At 37.8% G+C, this 24,866-nt stretch overlaps 2 protein-coding genes across 2 annotated transcripts in view; both read left to right on the top strand.

Moving 5' to 3' along the window:
• Positions 1-5,910, top strand: part of kcnq5a (potassium voltage-gated channel, KQT-like subfamily, member 5a) — a 92,050-nt gene extending 86,140 nt beyond the window's left edge. The window contains exons 14-15 of the mRNA XM_054600091.1: positions 4,353-4,479; positions 4,861-5,910. Of these exons, the coding sequence (XP_054456066.1) occupies positions 4,353-4,479; positions 4,861-5,910 (1,177 nt within the window). The remainder of the gene's footprint in view (positions 1-4,352; positions 4,480-4,860) is intronic.
• Positions 5,911-10,432: 4,522 nt separating this feature from the next.
• On the top strand, positions 10,433-22,123 carry ddx43 (DEAD (Asp-Glu-Ala-Asp) box polypeptide 43). The gene is made up of 20 exons (XM_054600463.1): positions 10,433-10,577; positions 10,892-10,947; positions 11,836-11,953; positions 12,466-12,522; positions 12,666-12,836; positions 13,796-13,877; positions 14,705-14,864; positions 16,907-17,025; positions 17,182-17,292; positions 17,401-17,542; positions 17,932-18,032; positions 18,434-18,521; positions 19,031-19,158; positions 19,272-19,381; positions 19,542-19,680; positions 19,804-19,891; positions 20,258-20,490; positions 20,713-20,758; positions 21,196-21,336; positions 21,973-22,123. The coding sequence occupies exons 1-17, from the start codon at positions 10,436-10,438 to the stop codon at positions 20,474-20,476; spliced, it is 2,031 nt and encodes a 676-aa protein (XP_054456438.1). The 5' UTR covers positions 10,433-10,435; the 3' UTR covers positions 20,477-20,490; positions 20,713-20,758; positions 21,196-21,336; positions 21,973-22,123.
• Positions 22,124-24,866: the final 2,743 nt, after the last annotated feature.

The raw sequence follows: 24,866 nt of genomic DNA, 5'->3' as shown, positions 1-24,866 counted from the left end.
CTTTAAATTATGTCAAACCTGGGTCCAGCAGCCATGCATTCACATGTGTTTGGCATCTATATGAAAATTCAGAAGGTCCTTACTTATGAAAAGACCATAAAGGTTGGAAATAGTCAGAGAAGATTTGGTTTATTTAGTGTAGATATAGATGCAGTCTGGGCTGTAGTACTCAAGTCTCTTCTGGGTCTCTGGTCCAGTTTTTAAGGCGTATGTTTTCGTGTTTGTCCCTACGTTCCTCCATCACTTTAATTCTTATGATATCTCAGAAACCCTGGAGAGAAGGTCTTCAAATTTAGCACAAATGTCCACCTGAACTGAAGAATGAACTGATTATCATTTGGTGGTCAAAGGTCACTGTGACCCAACAAAAATGATATATTTTTGCTGCCATAACTTAAAATTGAATATGCTAACTATCACACAAATGTCTAATTGGATAATTTGTGATGACATTTTTGGACAGATGGTTGTAAACTGCAACATGATTGCTTAGTGGAAGAGAACAACAGCAAGGTGTTAATCAGATGTCTTGGTCTCTGTCCTGTTGGACTCGGTATCGTCTTTGTCTCCGTCTTGGCTATTAAGAACTGGTCAAGTTGTTCCTGCCAGCTGATTTGGAATCAGCTGAACAGAACGTTGCCTGATTCTACGAACACGATGCTCTTCCGTAACGTACTTCTAGTTATAAAATTCTATGCATTGATTAGTTTGATTATTTCTGTCCATCATAACTCCTCAATCCCTATATTAGCATCGGCAAGACACTATGTCCTATAATGACCTTGAAAAGGGGTGGACTTACTCTGGACTCAGTCTTGACTCGGACTCAACTGGACCAGGTCTTGGACTCCATAAAGTGGGTCTTGACTTCAGCCCTGGATGCCGTCCTCTTTAACTGCCAGGAGATAATATTCCCAGTTTGTTTTACTTGGAGTCTGAGATAATAGATGATAAGTTGCAGCCAAACACTTTAACAAACTGGCTGCTTGACCCAGATCTGTCTGTAGAGGTCATCAAGGAGCTCCAGAAAAGGGTTATGGAAACAGTTTAACAAGAAAGATTTTTTGTTTTTTCTTGATGTGACGTTTTGGGTAGAAAAATAAAATAAATCACTGCTGTGGTCCGTTCTTTTTCTTACCACATTTTTAAAACAACAAATTGGTCCTTTAGCATCTAATTTTTTTATTGATTAGCAGTAAATAACACTTTACTTATTTATGTCACTCTATAAACTGTGATAATCCTGATTTGAGCTCCTTGAGGACCTCGTCCAACTGGAACATGATGTCATCTAACAAACTGTACTTGACTGTAGACGGAAAAACAAGCTCCTCAGTGCTACGTACAGAAGATTTTGTTTTAATGTGAAAGCCCCAATCCACAATCTAATTACACTCATGAATTAGATTAATGAAGAATCTGACTGAATTCATTAATTCAAAATCCATCTGTGTTTCAGTTCCTATTTCCTTCTGCAGCTTCAAACCACATTAAGAAGCTTTCAGTTCTTGTATCCAAAATTTTAAATCATTTAACTTGAGAAAAGTAAGTGTTTCAGCAGGATGCACTATATCTCAGTTATGGGTTGGGACTTTCACATGTCCAAACTTAAAAGGAAGTTTGTTTTTAGCTGTTGGTCAGCTGTTTTTTGTTGTGCTGAATGAATAGAAGTTACTGTAGGTCAGTCGGACTCCTGTGAATAACATAGTGCCTGTTTTCTGTATCTGAGTGTTGCTATGACGAGTCTCTGTTAGTGAAGGCTGTAGATACACACAGAACACCTGAGTGAACATTCACTGCATCTCTTAGCATTGCTACTGGACATCCAGTATATCAATTCTTTTTTATCAATATTATATTTCCTCAGGTTTTCCTCTCTGAGGTTGATAGAAGCAGCAGAATGTGACCTGAATGTGGCCAACATCATGATGCTTAAATTGAATGGTTTGTAATGTTAAACATGGCTGTGTGGGGATCTGCTTCATCATGTTGTTAATCCAGATAAAAGATGATAAAAAAAACTATTAAAAACCAGTAGTGACTTTCACGACCATATATTAAGTGAGGCAGGCGAACTCTTTTGAGAAACTAGTAAGAGTACGATCGATTTTGAAAATGATCCAACCTAAAAAAACTCTTCTCCAGTGAAAGCATGTAGCAGCATTATCTTCAAAAGCTGCAAAAACTAGCAAGAGAGTCACCAAGTCTTCATCACTGACAATCCGTCTCTTCAGGCTTCCTTCAAAGACACTCCCCCAAAATGATCATAATCAACGAAAACAACCAACATGGCCGATTTTGATTCATTGATTGCTGTCAGGATGGAACGAGCAATTCAACAAAAATATCTAAAAAAAAAATTTGGAAAAAGATTACCTAACCTGTCTTTCACGGCACAGTGTGAAGGATTTAGATTTAGATTTATTAGCAGAATTAAATAAAATATTCACAAGTATGTTTTCATTATTGTATAATCACCTGATCTAAGAATCAAGACCTTCATATCTACAAAGAGAGCAGCTCCTTCCTACCGAGTCTGCCATGTTTCTACAGTAGCCCAGAACAGAACAAACAACATTTCCTATTTTTTACGTTACCTGAAGGCCACCGTAGTTCTCTCACACTAGGAAATGGAGGGTTGTTGAGTTAGAACCACTAGAATCCACTAAATCCTTCACACTGCTCCTTAAAGCACTTTAAGCTCATCTGCAATCAGCAAAGTGTGTTTATTACTGACACATCATGGTCTTAATGCTATTTTATAAACTTTTCCGCCTTGAAATAAATACAAATGTGGGAGTCAAAATAATTTCAATTCGACCCTTTTTTCTAAATATTTAAAAAGCAAAACATCCAAAAATCTAACAAATGTAGCCTCATCCTCTGTGTTTATCTACACGCCAATGTTGTTTACTGTCGCCTCATATCAGATTGGATTGGCTCTTCTGTCCACCTCATGCTTTAGTGTGTTAGAGAGGCAGAGGGATGATTCTGACCCGGTCTTTCTCCTGTCTCCAGACTGGCCAGTGCAGCGGGCTCTGGTCCCAGCCTGAGTAGCCGACCCAGGAACATGTCCTCTCCTGCGCTGCACTATTATTACAGCAACCACAGGAAGAAGCTCCCTGTGCCAGGGTTACTGTTTATTTCACTTAATTGAATTCTTTCCTCCAGTAGAATCCCGTTAGTTGCCCCCTCCCTGTGGTGATGAGCATTAGTGACCTTTAGTGACCCCAAAGAGTGTCTGTCTGTCTGTCTGACAGTGAGATGTCCAACGCTGTGTTACTGCTCTGCTGACACCTGGTGGTTGGAGTTTGCATTGGACACAAAAATAATAGTGAAGTTTTAAAGTGTATTTTTACTACTTTAAATTAAACTCCAGCCATTTGGTGGCAAATATTAGATCCCATCATCCCCTTTGTACCTTAGACAGGTGTGTGTGTGTGTGTGTGTGTGTGTGTGTGTGTGTGTGTGTGTGTGTGTGTGTGTGTGTGTGTGTGTGTGTGTGTGTGTGTGTTGTGTGTGTTTGTATGTTGCTAACTTGTGTGCAGTTGTAGGTCAGTGTTTTCCCAATTAATTCATGTTTCGTGTTAGATAAAACAAAATCATGTGTAGTGTTTCAACGCATGTATAAACTTTATTAACTTTAACACTAATTTAACATTATTAGAATTTCAAAGAACAAAGAATAACAGTACAGATTCACCGGTGATTTAGCATCTCACTCGGACTTTAAATGTCTTAAAAGATAATGAAATAAACATATATAATAAAAAGTGAAATAAATACGACTCTACGTTGTTCTGCAAAAAACGTATTACATAAGTATTGGGTTTTTTTAAGCAGAAGGATAATCCTGTATGGACATTTTCAGCACACTTGGTGTGATGAATTTATTTAAATGCATCCGTCAAGCTTAAAATACAAAGTTTTTCATCCAACAGCAACAATATGATCTTTGCTTTGAACATTCTGTATTTTAATTTGTTGATTGATTTTTATGCTTTATTCTTTTTCCTTTGAGACGTGTGAAAATGTGTTTTTTGGTGCATGTTGGTTTCCATTTGTGCAAAGAGACCATGAACCGTATGCAAACTACATACATGCATGAAATCCAATCTGAAGATGCTGTTTTTCTTTATTCCATAAAACCTGACACAGTTGGAGATACAGGGTTTTCATAGGAGCCTATGTGTGTTTTACTAACTCTAATCTTAACATCCTGCTGTTGCTTTAGGTTTGTTGTCTCACTTGGGGAAAACCTGAGATGAAGCTTGGGCACCTGCTTGTATTACAAGACCATTGTTTTGAAATATATTAACACCAGTATGTGTGTGTGTGTGTTTGTGTGTCAGGGTGGATCAGATTCTGGGAAAAGGCCAGATTCCTGTGGATAAGAAGATAAGGGACAAACTTAATCCAGATGGAGATTCTCTGGAGGGCATGAGCATGCTGGGCCGTGTGTGTAAGGTGGAGAGACAGGTGAGTTCAGAACGAAACACGGAATACGTCTCTGGTGTCCACCTGTCAATCAGTGTGTAGCCCCGCCCTAAAGCATCCCCTGCTTTATGGTCTGTTTGACTCTAAATGGAGCATCATTTACTAAATGAACATCATGCTGTATTGAAGAAGACTTGAAACTAGAGATTGAGACCATAAACTCATGTTTACAATGTTTACTGAGGGAATAAATCAAGAGAGAAGTAGAGTCATTTTCTCATAGACTTCTATACAACCAGAGGAGTCGCCCCCTGGTGGACAGGAGAGAGAATGCAGCTTTAAGACACTTCTGTATCGGCAACATGAATTGCTTTGCAGCCCTTTTAGCTCTTTATCTGTTTGTCCCTCTTAATCTTTTCCCAGGTTACCTCCATTGAATCAAAGTTGGACTCTTTGCTGGACGTCTACCGTCAGGTCCTACAGAAAGGCCCCGCGGCGCTCACCCTCTCCTCCCTGCCCCTGTTTGAGCTGGACCACCACCAGCACCGCCACTCTGACTACCAGACCTCCATCATCGGCCGGGACCTCCCCTCTCCCCAGGGAGGAGATCCCGTAGGAGGTGGGCGAGACGGCAGCGGGGGAATACGCCGTTCTCTCAGCGCCAACCACAGGGGGCTGCGTCTCATCCTGGCGCCCGCCGACGACGATGAAGGCCCCCCGGACTCAGCACCTCCATCCTACCCCCCGTCCACAGCCTCGCTCTCCCCGTCACCCCTGCTGCCTCCCGATAGCCCCTACCCGACCTTGGTGACCCCCAATGGAACCTCCAAAAGAGCCCACTTCCCCGACCTGCCACCCCCGCCTCCCTCGACTGGGGGTTTCACCCTGCGGCTGCCCCCAACGCTGCACCCCTCCCACCTCCGGATCTGCGCTGAGCAGGTACCAGATGATGTGACGGATGAGGGAAGCCTGGGCCCCTCTGTTGTTGTGGGATCCAGTCTGGATGCGGACCAGGAAGGGGACAGCGAGGCGAGCCCCCCCCACAGAGGGGTGACCCTGCGGGAGAAAACTGGCTTGAAATCCGAGGGGGTCTGGAGGAGGCACATGAGCCTGGAGGTGAACCCCCTGCTGCTGCTCTCATCCAGCCCGGACGAGAGGCCTTCGGACTGGGGAGTCGGTCTCGGGAAGTCCGTCTCCGTGAACAATCTGAGCCAGCCTTTGACCAACCACGCCGGCGGCAGCAGCGGCAGTAGAAGACGTGGCAACGCCCACGGTGACCTCAGCAACTGGGACGGGACACAACTCTTCATTAGTGATTGCAAACTAGAGCCAGAGGGAGAACATTTCAACTTCCTGTCCCAGGGACCCGACAGCAGCCCCTCAGACCTCTTACAGACTGCAGAGACGTCTGCTGCTCTCCCAAAGGGAAACTCCGACTTCCTCAGTCAGGCCCCACACATACAGCTGGCATAACCACACACACACATCGACACACACACTTACTGTATGAACACACCATTGTTGGGGATGCCAGTATTTTTACAGGACTCTATACAGATGATTTTGCATTTGTCCTGTCAATGCCTTGTATATGGAAATACAATGATTGTGTCCACTTTTCATGCTGGTTGTATAATGTTTTATACTTTGTACAGGGTCCTTAAATTACCATAAAGTATAGGGGCGTATAAAATATGCATGAAAGTGGGCATTTTCACGTAAAACAGAATACGCACAAATACACACAAAAAAACCTTACTTTAAAAGAATTTGCTTTGGTCTTTATCTAAAGATTATTTAGAGATGTTATTGGATTTTTGCAACAACAAAAAAAAGGTTTTTCATATAGATCATATATTAATCATATATATATATAAAAAGAAGGATGGTGATCAAATGTAATGAATAAAGAACAATGAAGGAAGGTTAACTGTGATTTCTGAGCCGACTAGACATCAGAGTGTAGAAGCAAATCAAATAATAACAACAAGTGATGTTAACTTTCTCTTCAAAATAGTTTGATCCTACATATGAAGTCAGAAACAAGCAGGAGTGTTTGTTGTATAAATTAAATCAACACCTTGATGATTACTTGATTGAATAAATACTGTTTGATTGTCTCACAGCCCAAAAAAAGGTGCAAGTTACAAAAGTAAAGAGTTTAGTTGAACCTCAAACAAGCCACTGGAAACAAAGGTTCAACCACCAGTTTCTTAACATGCAGTGAAACCAGTAGCACACACACACACACACACACACACACACACGTGCACACACACACACACACACACACACACACACACACACACACACACACACACACACACACGTGCACACACACACACACACACACACACACACACACACACACACACATACAATCATTCAAGTGCTTGTATTTAGAGACTTTCTTGGAAGAAGAAAAGAGCCACTCTTTTGTTCAATGTCTGTCTTTGAGGATGTCAAAATGTCATCATGTTACTTTCATACATGTCACTGCATGGACTGTTTTACAAGAAAACACATGAATGAGGGGAGAAATACTTTGTGAACGCCTGGTGTGATGGGAAAAGTGTTAAAGGTTCAGACCACAAGGTCTGTTTTATTTTCTCTACAACCATAGAAAATATGCGAAAGTTTCATCTGTCGGCAAGTTTTCAGTAAATTTAAATGCAGCAAAGCTGTTTGGGGAAAAAATGTGCCAGTTGGTTTGGACAGCAGCCCTGTGAGTTAGCTGCTTCTCGTCTAAATGCATAAATATTTGCTTGCTCATAAATTGGGCTTTTTCAGCCAAGCACGAGACGCTGCATGTATCAGTCACACACCTGGATGTCCTTCTGCATGTTAAAGTAACTCCAAATCTTCAACGAAAAAGTACGAACAAAGTCTGCCTATATGAACATTATTATATATTTTAAACTCATTTGAAAATAGTCATATGGATAACCCATTTAGTATTACATTTAAGGACAAACTAAAACCTTTTACGGTATTTTTTTGGGACAAACCCTGTCTTCTTACTGGGTGCTGGTTGCATCAATAATGATTAGCGGCTGCTGGGCTGAACTTATTTCCCTCCACCGAGTCCAGAGTGACGTATGTGTAGAGTGGTGTTACAGGTTAGTTTGGATTCACCTGAGGAACCCCATGATTACAATATATATATATATATATATATATATATATATATATATATATATATATATATATATATATATATATATATATATATATACTGCACATGCACTGTTGTTGATCCAGTTTTTTTGCATGTTGTTACTTGATCCATGTGTCCATTCTGCTGCTGACGATGTCAAAACATTTCATGTATTTACATTCTAGAATAGGAGAGAGAGTGTGATGAGAACAAAAAATGTGCCATGTTATCTCAATACAAAATCCAAATGAATATTCTCTGACTGTGGCTCTTATCCAGAGCAACGTCCTCGAGGAAACTTTGGCAGGCAAGACGAGACAGAATCTCACGTACGTCAGTCTTCTGCTGACCCCGAAAAAACATGTATATGCCTTTAATTTACCAGTTTTTTTAATGTAAGCTCTCCCTCCTCACCACATCAATTATAATTACCCTATTTAACCATTTAGGTTATTGTAATTAGCTTTTAAAACTGCACACATTTATATTTTGGTGCATTTAGTCCTTATTCAGATTGTGAAGTTTTATGGAAAATGGTTTATTACAAGTTTTTGAATCGACACTGTCCTAACACTACACTTGTTTTGAACGCCATCCTGCTTGTTGACGGCTCTTGAGTGAGAATTTATGCACAAAACTATGTCAGCCATCTTAATATTTGTTAGCTGTTTTGATTTGTTTTTTGCATGTTTACGTCTTAAGGGGCATGCTGTCACAGCAGTCTTAAAAAATGTATTTAAATATGTCAATGACGACCTTTATTCATCGTTAATTTGAAGTTATATTCCCTTTGTTTTTAATGGCGAATAAGTGCATTGATTAGCAAATAAATATTCCGTAGTAGAATATAACAAGTATTATCTCCTAACAATATTGTTAACACTTCTAGATTGATTTGTTTTAAATATTCAACAGCCCATGCTGCAGTTTTGCTGTTATGATGAAAGCACAGCTGTTTTTGGTGAGTTTGAGGAGCCTGAAAATGTGACATGGTAGATTAATATCGGAATAGATTTTCTTAGTTATTGATTGAGCTTTGCTACATATGAGAAAAGGCCAACCAAAACGTTCTGTTATTTTGAAGCAAGATATCAAACACAAGGAAAGCCAATGGAACCTGATAAAACATGCTCATTTTTTTTCAATCTGTAAATTGCTTAAGGGTGCCTTTCTTGCATATGAAATGTCTTGTGTTATCCTTCACAGGGCTATAACTGTCCTGTTTGCGTATAGCCTGTATTTGGGTTGGGCATTCAGTTCCCTTAAGTCATTGATGGCTATTAATACCACTTCTCTACTGCTTGAACAGTAATTTATTACACAACTGGGCCTTAAAGCTTGATAATGTTAACATTTTTATTTCTTTGAAATTAATTTATTAAAGTGCACATTATGTTCTCTGGATGAGAAATGCAAAAATAATTTTATTATTCATTAATAAAGTACAAATTAACTAAACTGTGTTGTGTCATTTTTTTTAAACACATGTGGTCATGTTGCGTTTTATGGAAATAGGATTTTACACATTCAGGGTTGTGGATAGTGGATGAAAGGGGTATAATAAATAATAAATTTGTGTTTTTTGCCCAAATGTCTCCATATTTTTATGTTTTCTTTTTATTAAATGTTATTATACTAATAACATTCCATGTTGATAGATACATTTCATCAAAAGCTCATCATAAAGTCGGGAGATTGAATTAACGGAGAGGACCTGAATGCGTCTTGATTGACAGTTAATTGCTAACTTGAGTTTGGTCATGTTGCGTTTTTGGGAAATAGGATTTTACAAATTCAGGGTTGTGGATAATGGATGAAAGGGGTATAATATCTAATAAATGTATGTTTGTTTGCGAGATGTCTCCACATTTTTATGTTTTACTTTTATACTGTTTTATTAAATGTTATTATATTAATAACATTGCACATTACAAGCTCGCAAACATCATAAAGTCGGGAGTGTGAATTAACGGAGAGGACTTGAATGCGTCAGTTAATTGCGCTAATGTCATGTTGCGTTTTGGGAAATAGGATTTTACATATTCAGGGTTGTGGATAATGGATGAAAGGGGTATAATAAATAATAAATGTATGTTTTTTGCCAAAATGTCTCCACATTTTTATGTTTTATTTTTTATTAAATGTTATTATATTAATAACATTGCATGTTGATAGATACACTTCATCAAAAGCTCATCATAAAGTCGGGAGTGTGAATTAACGGAGAGGACCTGAATGCGTCTTGATTGACAGTTAATTGCCATTGGTGACGCGGCTAGCTAGCTAACTTGAGCTTGGTCATGTTGCGTTTTTGGGAAATAGGATTTTACATATTCAGGGTTGTGGATAATGGATGAAAGGGGTATAATATCTAATAAATGTATGTTTTTTGCCAAAATATCTCCAAATTTGTATGTTTTCTTTCATACTGATTTAATTAAATGTTATTATATTAATAACATTGCACATTAAAAGCTCTCAAACATCATAAAGTCGGGAGTGTGAATTAACGGAGAGGACCTGAATGCATCTTGATTGACCGTTAATTGCTTGAGCTTGGTCATGTTGCGTTTTTTTGGAAATAGGATTTTACATATTCAGGGTTGTGGATAATGGATGAAAGGAGTATAATAAATAATAAATGTATGTTTGTTTGCGAAATGTCTCCACATTTTTATGTTTTCTTTTTATTAAATGTTATTATATTAATAACATTGCACATTACAAGCTGTCGAACATCATAAAGTCGGGAGTGTGAATTAACGGAGAGGACCTGAATGCGTCTTGATTGACAGTTAATTGCCTTGGTGACGCGGCTAGCTCAAGCTAGCCAAATTCAAAATGTCCGACTGGGAGGAGGAGGACCACGAGGGCGGCGCTGCCTCCCAGAAGCCCGCCACAAAGCCCGCCACAAAACCCGCCCCAGCTGAAAAGTGGCCCGTGACGTTCACCGTGGAAAACGCGTTAGTTGGGAGAATAATAGGTACGTTTTAAAAACAAATAAAACATATAAAATAGTGATAAACTAGCGGAAGTGTTCGCTTAATAGGTTAGCTGAGCGGAAGCTTCCTGGTTAGCTTCGTCCTGATTGTTAGCTCGCTGGTTTGCTTGTTTGTGATTGGCTCGCTGGTTTGTGACGTCACACGGCTCCAAGGTGTTAGGGCTTTCCCCATTCTACGGGGTTTCCCTAACCAGTGACGTATATGAGTGTTTTCTATGTTATTTAGACTTTTTATTTATTTTATTTAATTTATTTTATTTAGGATAAATACTAAATACTTTTAAATCCTGTTAAAGGTCGCGGAGGAGCCAAAATACGTGAACTTGAAGAAAGCACAGGTGTGAGGATAAAGGTAAGTCAAACACACTTATGAATGAAAAACTGTGTCTCTCACTTCGGTTTCATTTAATTTTGAAAAATTGCAGTCAAAGGTGTAAACAACAAACCTTAAAGCTTGATTATTGATTATAAAAAGCACATACAAACTCTCATATAATACAACTATTGACTTCATTGCTCTCTATGCTTGGAGACATTTAGTTATAGCACTTAGGCTCTCAATGCACGCTACCATGAGGAACTTTCATTTTGCTTTGTTGTTTTCTGTAGACATAAGAAGCAGTGTTTCCAAGTACCAGAGTCCCTTAAACTAAAGTTTTTACTGCAGCAGGGTCCTTATGTAGGTCACAAAGAGGCTGGTTTCATAACCAGCCAAAGGTTCCTCACAATAGACACAGAAAATACTCAATACTTTCCTTTAGTCAAGTATTTAAACCACACAAGAGTGTACAAAAATAGATATTTCATGTAGACTATTTATTTATTGTTCTACCAGAAAACATGCCATATAGTAATATGTATTATTATCAAGATAGGAATGACCCATACCCCCGTATTTATAAGTGCATTGCGTCTTTATTTAAGGTACAGTCCATTCCAAGAGGAGAACAAAACCAGCGTAATTTTAAGTCCAAAGGGCCAAATCAAGATGATGTTAACTGGCAATGGACTGCATAGATTAAAAGTTGTCTTATTGATTACCTAAAAAGCAGATCAAGCTGTGAATCATCTTCATAATTTAACTTACAGCAAGACCTTACTGCTTTGCTACTGCCCAGTATCCTTCACTAAACAAGGGGAACATTGCTCTTTGCATGAACAGCCACTGTGGTCAGGATCTGTAAAGGATGTTAGTTGTTTGCCCTGTTTGTAACTCTGCTGTTCTTTTCTGTTCAATTAGATAAACAAAGGGGACTATGAAGGGGAGGTGGTCCTCTTTGGGTCCTCTGCCGCACAGCAGAAAGCCAAGGAGATGATAGAAGAACTGGTGGCAGATGGCAACTCGCGATCTCGCGATGGTACCAAGTCATTTCTCTAGAAATACTTTGTTGATTCCTGCTGTGAAATAATTCTTGTGGTTGTTCTTTTTTAGTGGGGCCACACTGAATATTGGGCAGATAGTATTAACAGTGCCACACAGACTAGAGGTTTAATGGAAAAAGTCACAAACTTAGCTAAGATAGAAAGGGAAATGTTTTCTATGGATGTCTACTAGGGCTACCTCTTACAATTACTTTTGTGTCCATTCATCTATTGACTATTACGGATCAGTTGATTAATCCAAACGGTTCAGTTTCTTCCAAAAAAATCAAACTGAACATTTTCTTTAAGTTATTTCTATTTTGTCTAAATGAAGGGGATTACCTTTTTCTATGCAACACCTGCTTGATATTTCTTAATTTAGTCCTTCAGTAGACATTTCAACTACCGTCTTCAGTCCCTGTTTTAAACCCGGTTTCTGTACTCATCCCTATTCTGGTGCGGTTTATAAATGAAATGGAACTTCTGCATCGACTGATCTGTTTCTCAGGTCCTGGTAGGAGGGGAGACTATGGAGGAGGAGGAGGTGGTGGAGGAGGCTACAGAGGTGGAGGTGGTGGAGGAGGCTACGGTGGTGGAGGAGGCTACGGAGGTGGTGGAGGAGGCTACGGAGGTGGTGGAGGAGGCTACGGAGGTGGTGGAGGAGGTGGAGGAGGCTGGAGGTGGTGGAGGAGGCTGGTGGTGGAGGAGGCTACGGTGGTGGAGGAGGCTACGGAGGTGGAGGTGACGGAGGAGTAAGGCATCACTCTGTCTGGTCTACTACAGAACAGCAGGCTGCGGTGACTGCCCCGGACCCTCCATCTATAGACTGGAACGACATCCGGGAGAACAAGGACAAGTATGAGGAGCTCAAGTGGAAAGGTGAGGCCTCGTATGATGTCACTTCCTCCTACTCAAAGCTCTTTTAGTCTTCCTTGGTTTAAGTCACTGCATCTCTCGACCGAACACCAATTTTCATGCGTGCACGTTTTCTCAGTCCAACATCTTAGAAACATTGCAGCTTCTATCACCAGCGAAAGCATCGAGCGTGCAAAGTTCCGTCTCTGTGCAGTGTTTAAGCTCCGCCCTCGATGAAACACCAACCTAGATGAGGGAGAGAGGAGATAAACAAACAGGACGGACTGTAAATATCAGCAAACCGCAGAAAAGAATGAAACCAAACTCCTTATTATCTTCACTGCATCTAAGGATCAAGACATTTTTATTTTTTCTATTACAATTAAAGGGACGCAGTTCATTGGCTGCAAATTTAAAAAAAGACACTTTATTTCCATAATTTATTTTTTCATTTCAAATCCAATGTGCAAGAGTACAAAGGCAAATCAAAACTGGCCTATCATGTAAAGGTGGAAATCTCTATTCACCTCACGATTCAATTCAGATTCAGATTCAGAGGACTATGATGCGATTATTAAACATTTATCGATTCTAAGTGATGCATCAAAATTTTCCGTCACATGTTTTATTTTTTCTCACTGTGACTATCTGCTAGTTCACTGCACATTTGTAATGATTCATAATTAACTAAAACAGATGGATTTACTTCCATTATCTTGTATTAATTCAATATTAGTAACAAATAGAAGAGATGGGTCAACTGCAGGGTTACATTTCCAAAGACAATCAACAAGAAAATAAATACAATCGGGGCTGTTGCAGCATCCTAGTAGTGAAAACACAAAACCCCTCGTTTATATATTTTCTTTGCCCTTGTCTGTTGTTACTTGCTCATTTTGATTGATCTGTACTGGTGATGATGATGATGATGATGATGATGAATGGGCCTCATCCATGGCTATAATATTTGCAACTTCCTTCAGACCTCCCATCCTTGAAGAAGAACTTTTACATGGAGGCAGAGAGTGTTTCCACGCTCACAGCAGAGGAAGTCAGTGAATGGAGGTAAATCTGCCAGTGTTCCCTTTTTATCACAGCATCCTCCCTGTGGTGGTAAAAAGAGGAGTCCATATTTTAGTATACAATGATAGACACCTGTATTATTTAACAAATGATTATGACATGTTTAAGTAGAGTCAAATACCATGACTCTAAGAGTGTTATTTGTAGGCTTACAAAATTTGAAACCATATGTTTTTGCTGTATTTCTCCAGATTACACTTTACCCCGTAGGTGTGTGATTGTCTGCTTTGTTTTCCATTACAGCCTCAGACCAATAGGTGGCACCATTTATCCACCTTTAGCGTGGTATCTGAGCAGGTCCGGCTGTAATATTCTCAGTAAACTGTGTGCACATTTGTCATGAAGACACTCGCAAACCTTACTTACCTCGGAATTCTCTCAATCTTCAATGCTTCACAATAAGGATGAGAGATTGATAATTGCTGGGGAATACAGGAAAAGTATTTGGCAACAATGAAGTTACATGAACTCTGATCTGTACGGCCTCACAAATAGTTATTCAACTTTATTAGTTAGAACCCTGCCTCTGGGTCAATTTCACCTTTACAAATTCTTGTTAATTTAATTTATTTAGCATTGAAAAATGTTTGGATTTTGAAAATCAAAGTGTATTTTTGGTCCAACCTTTAAAAGAAAAGAAAAACAACACGTGTTCAGTATATTTTCATGTGGCGTTTCAGCATAAGTCACAGTTAATCACATTGCATATTCCTCTTTGTCTCGGGCTGCAGTATGTTTGGTATCAGCTGCCCTCTAGCCGTTCAACCAGTTCCACAATGTTCTTGTTTGTTTTATATTTTTTTCCACAGGAAGGAGAATAACAATATCTTTGTGGATGACCTGAAGGAGGAGGGGGAGAAGCGACCCATCCCCAATCCCTGCCGCACCTTTCTGGAGGCCTTCCAGCTTTATCCAGAGATCATGGAAAATATTGAACACGTTGGCTTTGTCAAACCAACCCCCATCCAGGTATGGACCTGGCACCTGGCCAAATCTATTCCGCCTGTATTCACTGATCATGCTTCTGAAGTATCAGCTGAATATTTCTCCAATGATGCTTTAGAATTCAGCAAAGCTGTAGCTGATATTTATGTTAGTTTGACTCTGATAAACAAGTTGCATGTGCCTGACAAGATGACTAAAAGACTAAAAACATTTCTCTCTGTCCTGTAAGTTGTTTTAATTACTGGGCCCCTTATTTTGTGTGTGTGTGTGTGTGTGTGTGTGTGTGTGTGTGTGTGTGTGTGTGTGTGTGTGTGTGTGTGTGTGTGTGTGTGTGTGTGTGTGTGTGTGTGTGTGTGTGTGTGTGTGTGTGTGTGTGTGGGGTTAGACGCTGCAAAGACAAATGCACCTGTAGAGGCCTGACTCATTACTCATTTACTGCCATGGGTTATCCCCGTGATTTACAAAGACCCATATTGGGAAATTCCCGCATAGTACATCCATGAGATGCCTTTGCTTAGTTCAATTATTCATTGGTTTCCACTGAATTGAGTAATCGACGCCCACCATAGAAGGTCTGCTGTCCCAATATTGTGACATGCGACTACATATTGTCTAGAATCTAGAATATGGTAATATGCTGTTCTGTTATTTGCCTTAGGCACTTAGTCATGTGTCCACGTTACTGATAATGATTTATCAAAATATCTATATCGAGGTATTTGCCCAGCCCAACGTTGTACAGTTATTTCTTTATTTTGTTCTATGCATATCTAAAGATGTTTTTTATTTCTTATTATTTAATGTACTTTAATCACCTATTTGTGACTTTTAAAAATGAGTGTTTGGGTGTATGTACATCTTACTCTAGAAAGTGATTCATGGAAACCAAAGAGGATCTTTTCTGAAGTAGGGAGCCTTCTCTCTAGAGAAAATCTGATGTTTTACAATTACCATTCTATAGTTTTCTATCTTTGCACATCTCTCTTCCCTTTAGTAACATCCTTTCTATGAAACATAAAGACATGGCCAGGAATTCGTTCAGAAATGTCTGTTTTCTGAATTAGAATGTGCTCCATCCTGTAAGACATGCATCTGTTTTTATATCGGGGTGCTGAACACAGGAGTCACATTCCATGGGTGTGATTCCTGGTTTTTGGGTGCGTTTCCGGAGGCTCTTAGTCTTCAGACGTTGCTCGCTGTGTGCTGCAAGGGGAAATGAAACGGCGTCATCACTCTCCCTCTGCTTTCACTTTCATTTCACAGTAAGAGGCTCAGTATAATGGATGTTTCATCACAGGCCTGTGGTTTTGAATGTGCCAGCTCTGTATATTACACAAACCTACTGTTCTTCCTGTACATCTGAATATGGTGTAATGACGCACCTTTTATTTGCTCCACCCTGCTCTGCTGCTCATACCTGTGATTCAGTTAGATTGGTATCCATACCAACCAGTTAAGTCTCACAGGAAGCTGTTGTGTGTGTCAGGGCTGTAATTCTGAAAATCACATGCCCTGTAGTGTAATGCCCGTCTTTACTGGTTTACCCCCCTCTGTAATCCTACCATTTTCCTCCTGCTAAAAGGCCCTTTATGTCAAATACAGATAAGAAATAACTATGAGGATGAATATATTTTTACACTTAAAACACTGCCACACATCTAGTAGGAAATCACAATAAACAGCTTACAAATATAGGTTATTTATTAATACCAATACATTATTTTGTGGAATAAACAGCTTTAATTAATTCACAGATAGTCGTATCATGTAGCTATTAGATATGAAATCACCTTTAACGATTTAGTTGAATGTTATTATTTCCGTGGACTCAACATCAGTGTTTTATCTGATGACCTTATCTATAAATTGCTCAAGCTAGGGCTGCCAATAACAACTATTTTCTATCACCTTTATCTATCGACTATTTTACAATTTATTCAATGAATCTTTAACTTTCCTTTTAGGTTCGTTTTATTTTGATTAGTCTGTCTTACACCAAATGTATGTAGTTTTAATCTTTGTTAGTATAGATGCATGACGATGCTTTGTGTTTGATTCCTCACCAGTCTCAGGCGTGGCCGGTGTCCCTGAGCGGGGAGGACCTGATCGCCATCGCTCAGACCGGAACAGGGAAAACCTTGGCCTACCTGCTGCCAGGGTTCATCCACATGGACGGACAGCCTGTGTGAGCACACCACCTTTCTTACAGCCAACATTTAATCTTTTCTTTAGGCATCTTTGTTATCTTTCCAAACAGTGAAAGCACTCTTTACTTTAATTTGTTTCTGAGGTGTGCAGCTTTGATAATTGTGCCTGTTTTTTGTCTTTCCTTCCTGTTTAGGCCTCGAGCAGAGCGTGGTGGTCCAGGCATGTTGGTGCTGACTCCCACCAGAGAGCTCGCCCTGCAGATTGAAACGGAGTGCAGCAAGTATCGCTACAAGGGCTACAAAAGGTCCAGCCGTCTTATAATATCATTACGGATGAGCTTAGAATTCTAACAGAATAATATTTCTTTGGGATGTAGAGGCGACGTGACCGTTTCCTCTCTTCCTTCTCTCAGTGTCTGTATCTACGGCGGAGGAGACAGGAGAGCCCAGATCAACCTGGTGAAGGGCGGCGTGGACATAGTGATCGCTACGCCAGGCCGACTAAATGATCTGCAGATGAATGAGCTGATCAATCTTCGCTCCATCACCTACTTGGTCAGCTGTTTGTTTCTGTGCATCTCCGTGCTTCAGTCTATCCGTGAAAATCTTCAGGTGTTAAACCCCAAACGCACCGAAAGTGATGACCAAAGCTGTTTATTCATTTTAGAATTTGCTAAAATGAATAACAGGGTTAAGGGGTATTTGAAATATACAAAATTGTTGTCTAAATACTGACCTTTTCCTTAAATACAGCTGGTTCTGTGGTGTTGTCATTTGAAATCCGATGAGTCTGAAAATCCATTTACTCACATCAAAGGAGGCGCATCGTTTATTGCTTACCTGCGTTTGGTCATTTAGGTTTTGGCACAAACATATGTACGAAATGTTGACAGATATAGATTTGCATTTATTAACTGCTCTAATTGTGGTTAAAAAAAAACAAGGTGCTGGACGAGGCGGACCGAATGCTAGATATGGGCTTTGAACCCCAGATCATGAAGATTCTCCTGGACATCCGCCCAGACCGACAGACCGTCATGACCAGGTACAAGTCAGATCCCATGAAGCACTTTAAACTAATGTGTGTCATCACAGCCGTAGTGAACAGGACATCAGGACACAAGTAATGATGCAGCTCCGTCTGTAAAGCATTTACATTGCAGAGCATGAAAACCATAACAATGCATAAATTAATAAACTCTAGGAATATCATCATGTGAAGAGAAAAACTATCCAATTCTGAGTATCACAACTCACAACTCATTTTCACAAAGGGATTGAATATAGGAAAAGAAAAACAATACATTTGGAAATTATTAAAAGCAGTTTATTTACTTTGTGATAGTGTTCATTACAGAAGAGTTATGAAGATTTACTTTGACATGTTGCAGGATGTGCAGAAATGAGAATGAGCTTTGTTTTCCATCATAAACTCCCATGATTCAGTGCGACCTGGCCCACCGGTGTGAGGCGGTTATCCAAATCCTATCTAAAGAACCCCATGATGGTTTACGTCGGCACCCTGGACTTGGCGGTAAGTGGAGAGAAATGCAGAGGACCATTTATCAGGTGTGTTGACTGGATACCGTGGTGGAAATAATCCTATCTATCTATCGATGTCCAAAGTGAGCGTTGAAGTAACAATCAAATGACAAAGAGTGTCTTTGTGGTATTTTATTTCTTGCAAGAAAGAGGCAGAGGTTTACAGGATCACACAGCCTGCAAAAGTATGCACTGATAAGAAAGGCTTCACACTCTGAATATAAAGGGAAAAGCAAGACAGGGTGGTCAAGGCTACACTTCAGTGTCTGCAGACTTTCTATACTGGCGTCTAGGAGGGGGCATGAAGGTTAGAGGGGAGAAGCTATTTTCCTTAGTCTTTGATGTTTACACTTCATCCCACCTGAATACTCGAGACAATGCTCCCGACAAAATGTTTTAATTATTATTATTTTAAGTTAAATAGCTACTAGAAAGTAAATGTAAGGCGCTGCGTGCTAAAGATCTGGAATCCATGTTTGCGAGCTTCACTGTGTTTCTCAGGCCGTTAACACAGTGCAGCAAACGGTGCTGATCGTCCACGAGGAGGAGAAGAAGTCCTACGTGTTCGACTTCATCAGAAACATGCTGCCTCTGGATAAAGTCCTCATCTTTGTTGGCAAGAAGCTTGTGTGAGTGTGAATCAGTCACGTACGCCTTTGTGAACGAGGGAGTAAATTGTGTTTTTAGCAGCAAACCACCCGTACTAACGATTTCATGTGTGTGTGTTTGCGTGCGCTCTCAGGGCCGATGACCTGTCCAGTGACATGTGTCTGCAGGGTCTGGCTGTGCAGAGTCTCCATGGTGACCGTGAGCAGTGTGACCGAGAAGAGGCCCTCAAGGACTTTAAAGAGAGTACGTACCAGGAGGGAAAAGTGTTTTTTAAAAATAGACTCTACTCACCTCAGGAAAGCAGAGGACACTGAAACTCAAATGTTGGTATTGATCTTGTAGTCCACAAGTAAAGGCCGAAGGTTCAAACTGACCAGAGAATAACGGTTTCATCTCCTTCCAGGCAGAGTCCGTATCCTGGTCGCTACAGACTTGGCATCTCGAGGGCTGGATGTCCACGACATAACGCACGTCTTTAACTATGACTTCCCTCGTAACATAGAGGAGTACGTTCATCGTGTGGGCCGCACTGGTCGAGCAGGGTAAGTGTGTGTGTGCGTGTGCGTGTGCGTGTGTGTGTGCGTCACTTTATTCTGCAGTCACATGATTGAAAGTAAATGGATGTTCTTGTGTTAGTATTTCATGTTGATGCATTTCTGTGCCAGACGCTCAGGTGCTGCTGTTACCCTGGTAACAAGAGAAAACTGGAGAATGGCCCCTGAGCTGATTCACATCCTGGAGCGAGCAGGACAGGTTGGAATTACTATTATTATTATTATTATTTTGGCAACATGTTTTATGTTGACGTACAGTGTGTGTGACAGGGAGTCTGTTCAAAATATGAATAGGATAGTGGTTTATATGTTTCTTGTTTTTTTTTACTGACCAATAGGATTCTGCATTTATGATTAAACCATAGAAGGCTGTCATATAAATTGTTCTAGCGTCTCTCAATCAGGAAAAAAATTGCAATTTGCAACCTGAAAGCTAAGATATATATAGTGCCATTGATTAGAAAGCATGTGTAACGGCATGTTCTTAATTGAATTGATCAAGTTTTGAAGTGTATTTAATAAAAATATCTTAAAGTGCATTTCATGTTTGTGAATCCTTTTGCAGGAGGTTCCAGAGGAGCTGGTGCTCATGGCAGAGAGATATGAGAAGCACAAGAGGGAGAAGGACATGTGCAATCCAAGAGGAGGACCGGGAGGAGGAGGAGGGAGGAGAGAAGGTGGAGGAGGAGGGGGGAGGAGAGAAGGTGGAGGTGGAGGAGGAGGAGGATGGGGTAGGAGAGAAGGTGGAGGAGGCAGGGATCGAAACCAAAACTGGGGATTCTAATGCATGATGTCCGTGTAAGTCTGCATATAAACTCTAAAGCTATCGACAGTAGAGACGTTCAGTCAGAAATCACTTTCTGAATTCACAGCTTCAGAAAGACACTTTAACGTTGTCTCATACAAGTTAACGAGCAGATGTCGAGTTCAGAAAGTGATTGATTTGTGACAGAATGACTAATGAATTTATAGATCTGTCTGATATTCTGATTTCATCTTGGTTTCTTTTTCTCTGAACAGGGTGGAGCAGGATCTGACACAACCTGTTTTGTGATTTCTTTTGAATGTACATTATTTATTTTCTTTGATTTAAATCGTAGTTTGTTTGTGTTTTTGCTGGATGATCGATGAGGCAGTTACACCTCATTATGTTGTGCTCCTGTTTTAAAAATGTTTAAAATGCACAAATTTGACAGTTTCCTTCTGTTTGTAACTCACCAACCATATCAGTGTTTGTAATCACTCTGAATATTAAGTTTATGTCATTTTCTTTTTTATTTGGGCAGAAGTAAACCTGTATAATAAATTCTCCTTTTTTAAAGAGACCCGGTGTATTTTATTGGCTTGGTAACTTTAAATACTTATTTAATCTGCTCTGCACCATTTCCATATCTCCAAAATCATGGGAAACGTTTACCTAGAAGACGCCAAAGATAAATGTTATTTTACAATTTTCATTTAGAAAAAGCGAAACATAGCCAACCGAAATTATTCTTTTCTCAGGAAGTCATGACCTGGATCAAGTCCAGGAGCTCGTCTGCAGTACATGGACAGGAAGTGACTTTGATTGGCAGACCATGTGAGATTTACCAGAAGAGGTGTGACGTTAGAAACATCCTTCCAGAGAAAACGCTGCAGTTTCTGGTAAGACTTGGAACATTTCGCAATCTTTTCTTTTTTTGCCACTGAAGTATGTTTTGGCTTTTGACAGCTGAATGCAGAAGTGTTAAACTGAATCTTTCTGGAAGGTGATGAATGAATCTGTCAGCACTTACTCAAAGAAAATAATCGTTATATACTATGTGACATTTATTTTTTAGTTTTAGTTTTTAAAGTAATATTCCAGGACATACTACGACTTTATTCAACATATTATACTATCATTTATTTTTCTACTTTTTATGACATGCTATACTACGACTTTTTTTACTTTTTTCGACATACTATACTATGACTTTATTTCACTTTTCTCAACAGGTTTTACTATGACATTTTTCGATATGATGTACTTTGACCATTTTGTGACGTTTTTGGACATACTATATTGTGACTTTTTTAATAAATTTTTCCACATACTACATTATGACTTGCAAGGAACGTTTCATGACTTTTCTTAACATGTTATGCTATAATTTCTTTTCGACACGTTGTACTAATACTTTTTGAATTATTCTTTTGATATGCTATACTTTACTCTGACAAACGACACAATGGCAGCTTTTCATGAATTTTTTTATTGCCCTTTGTCCCTTGTCTTCATGTTTCTCCTTTGTGTTGCAGGACCCGGTCTCCATCTGGTTCATCAGCCGCTCTTAGGCCCGCTATGGTTTTTGGATATATCTTACCACGAGGTGTCCCTCTCTTCGTCTGTGGGCGCTGCTGCCTTTTACTTTGTTTGCTACAGACATTCTCACACATCCAGTACATGCATGCTCACATGACCGTTTACAGGCTTTCACAATTGTTCTGTTTGTCAATAAATACATTTTTCTTACTTCTTCAACTTGTCAGGTCTCCTATTTCTATCACAGCCTAGGAGCTGAGTGGTGACAATACTATTCTATGTCTGTTTTAATGTATACTATACTATGACTTTTTTATATCATAAAGAAGTCATAGTATAGAATGTAGAAAAAGTAATAGTCAGTGTATATATATACATATATATATAGCATGTGGAAAAAAGGCACAAATATTCATATTAGTTCGTTGACAAAAATCATAAGTCATAGTATAGAATGTCGGAAAGAGAAAAAAAAAGTCAGTATAGCGTGTCGAAAAAAGTAAATAATTATGTATAGCATGTCGAAAAAAGTCATGTCAAAGAAAGTAATAGTATAGCATGTCGAAAAAAGTTTTAAAAAAAAGTAATAGTATAGTATGTCGAAAAAAGTCATAGTATAGTATGTCGAAAAAAGTAAAAAAAAAAGTAATAGTATAGTATGTCGAAAAAAGTAATAGTATAGTATGTCGAAAAAAGTAAAAAAAGTAATAGTATAGTATGTCGAAAAAAGTAAAAAAAAGTAATAGTATAGTATGTCGAAAAAAGTCATAGTATAGTATGTCGAAAAAAAAAGTCATAGTATAGTATGTCAAAAAAGTAATAGTATAGTATGTCGAAAAAAAAAAAGTAATAAAAAAAAAAAAGTAAAAAAAAGTAATAGTATAGTATGTCGAAAAAAAAAAAAAAAAGTAATAGTATAGTATGTCGAAAAAAGTAAAAAAAAAAAGTAATAGTATAGTATGTCGAAAAAAAGTAAAAAAAAGTAATAGTATAGTATGTCGAAAAAAGTAATAAAAAGTAATAGTATAGTAAAAAAGTAAAAAAAAAAAAGTAATAGTATAGTATGTCGAAAAAAGTAAAAAAAAGTAATAGTATAGTATGTCGAAAAAAGTAAAAAAAAAGTAATAGTATAGTATGTCGAAAAAAGTAATAGTATAGTATGTCGAAAAAAGTAAAAAAAAAGTAATAGTATAGTATGTCGAAAAAAGTAAAAAAAAAAGTAATAGTATAGTATGTCGAAAAAAGTAAAAAAAAATAGTATAGTATGTCGAAAAAAAAAAAAAAAAGTAATAGTATAGTATGTCGAAAAAAGTAATAGTATAGTATGTCGAAAAAAGTAATAAAAAGTCATAGTATAGTATGTCGAAAAAAGTAAAAAAAAGTCATAGTATAGTATGTCGAAAAAAGTAATAGTATAGTATGTCGAAAAAAGTAAAAAAATAGTATAGTATAAAAAGTATCCGTATAGTATGTCGAAAAAAACAAAAAAAAAGTAATAGTATAGTATGTAAAAAAAAACTAATAGTATAGTATGTCGAAAAAGTAAAAAAAATGTTAATGTAATAGTATAGTATGTCGAAAAAGTAAAAAAAAAAGTAATAGTATAGTATGTCGAAAAAAAAGTAAAATAATGTCGTAAAAATGTAAAAAAAGTAGTATAGTATGTCAAAAAAAAAAAGTAAAAAAAGTTAAAAAAAGTAATAGTATAGTATGTCGAAAAAAGTAAAAAAAAGTAATAGTATAGTATGTCGAAAAAAGTAAAAAAAAAAGTAATAGTATAGTATGTCGAAAAAAGTAATAAAAAGTAATAGTATAGTATGTCGAAAAAAGTAAAAAAAAAGTAATAGTATAGTATGTCGAAAAAAAAAAAGTAATAGTATAGTATGTCGAAAAAAGTAAAAAAAGTAATAGTATAGTATGTCGAAAAAAGTTAAAAAAAAGTAATAGTATAGTATGTCGAAAAAAGTAAAAAAAAAGTAATAGTATAGTATGTCGAAAAAAGTAAAAAAAGTCATAGTATAGTATGTCGAAAAAAATAAAAAAGTAGTATAGTATGTCGAAAAAAGTAAAAAAAGTAATAGTATAGTATGTCGAAAAAAGTAAAAAAAGTCATAGTATAGTATGTCGAAAAAAGTTAAAAAAAAGTAATAGTATAGTATGTCGAAAAAAAATAGTATAGTATAGTATGTCTAAAAAATAGTAAAAAAAGTAATAGTATAGTATGTCGAAAAAAGTAATAAAAAGTCATAGTATAGTATGTCGAAAAAAGTAATAGTATAGTATGTCTAAAAAAGTTTAAAAAAGTAATAGTATAGTATGTCGAAAAAAGTAAAAAAAAAAAAAGTAATAGTATAGTATGTCGAAAAAAGTAAAAGTATAGTATAGTATGTCGAAAAAAGTAAAAAAAGTCATAGTATAGTATGTCGAAAAAAGTAATAAAAAGTCATAGTATAGTATGTCGAAAAAAAAGTAATAGTATAGTATGTCGAAAAAAGTCGAAAAAAGTAATAAAAAGTCATAGTATAGTATGTCGAAAAAAGTAATAGTATAGTATGTCGAAAAAAGTTAAAAAAAGTAATAGTATAGTATGTCGAAAAAAAGTAAAAAAAGTCAAGTAATAGTATAGTATGTCGAAAAAAGTAATAGTATAGTATGTCGAAAAAAGTAAAAAAAGTATAGTATAGTATGTCGAAAAAAGTAAAGTATAAAAAAAGTAAAAAAAAGTAATAGTATAGTATGTCGAAAAAAGTAATAAAAAGTATAGTATAGTATGTCGAAAAAAAAAAAAAGTAATAGTATAGTATGTCGAAAAAAATAGTAAAAAAAAGTCATAGTATAGTATGTCGAAAAAAGTAATAAAAAGTATAGTATAGTAAAAAAGTCGAAAAAA

The sequence above is a fragment of the Anoplopoma fimbria genome, chromosome 6 (assembly GCF_027596085.1).
Source record: "Anoplopoma fimbria isolate UVic2021 breed Golden Eagle Sablefish chromosome 6, Afim_UVic_2022, whole genome shotgun sequence".
Lineage (NCBI taxonomy): Eukaryota > Metazoa > Chordata > Actinopteri > Perciformes > Anoplopomatidae > Anoplopoma > Anoplopoma fimbria.
This window is presented reverse-complemented; position numbering and strand designations above follow the sequence as displayed.

Coding starts and splice junctions, on each gene's coding strand:
- ddx43 (XM_054600463.1), top strand. CDS start 10,436: ATGTCCGACTGGGAGGAGGAGGACCACGAGGGCGGCGCTGCCTCCCAG. Junction 11,954..12,465: donor CAACTCGCGATCTCGCGATG/GTACCAAGTCAT, acceptor TCTGTTTCTCAG/GTCCTGGTAGGAGGGGAGAC. Junction 19,892..20,257: donor TCCTGGAGCGAGCAGGACAG/GTTGGAATTACT, acceptor ATCCTTTTGCAG/GAGGTTCCAGAGGAGCTGGT.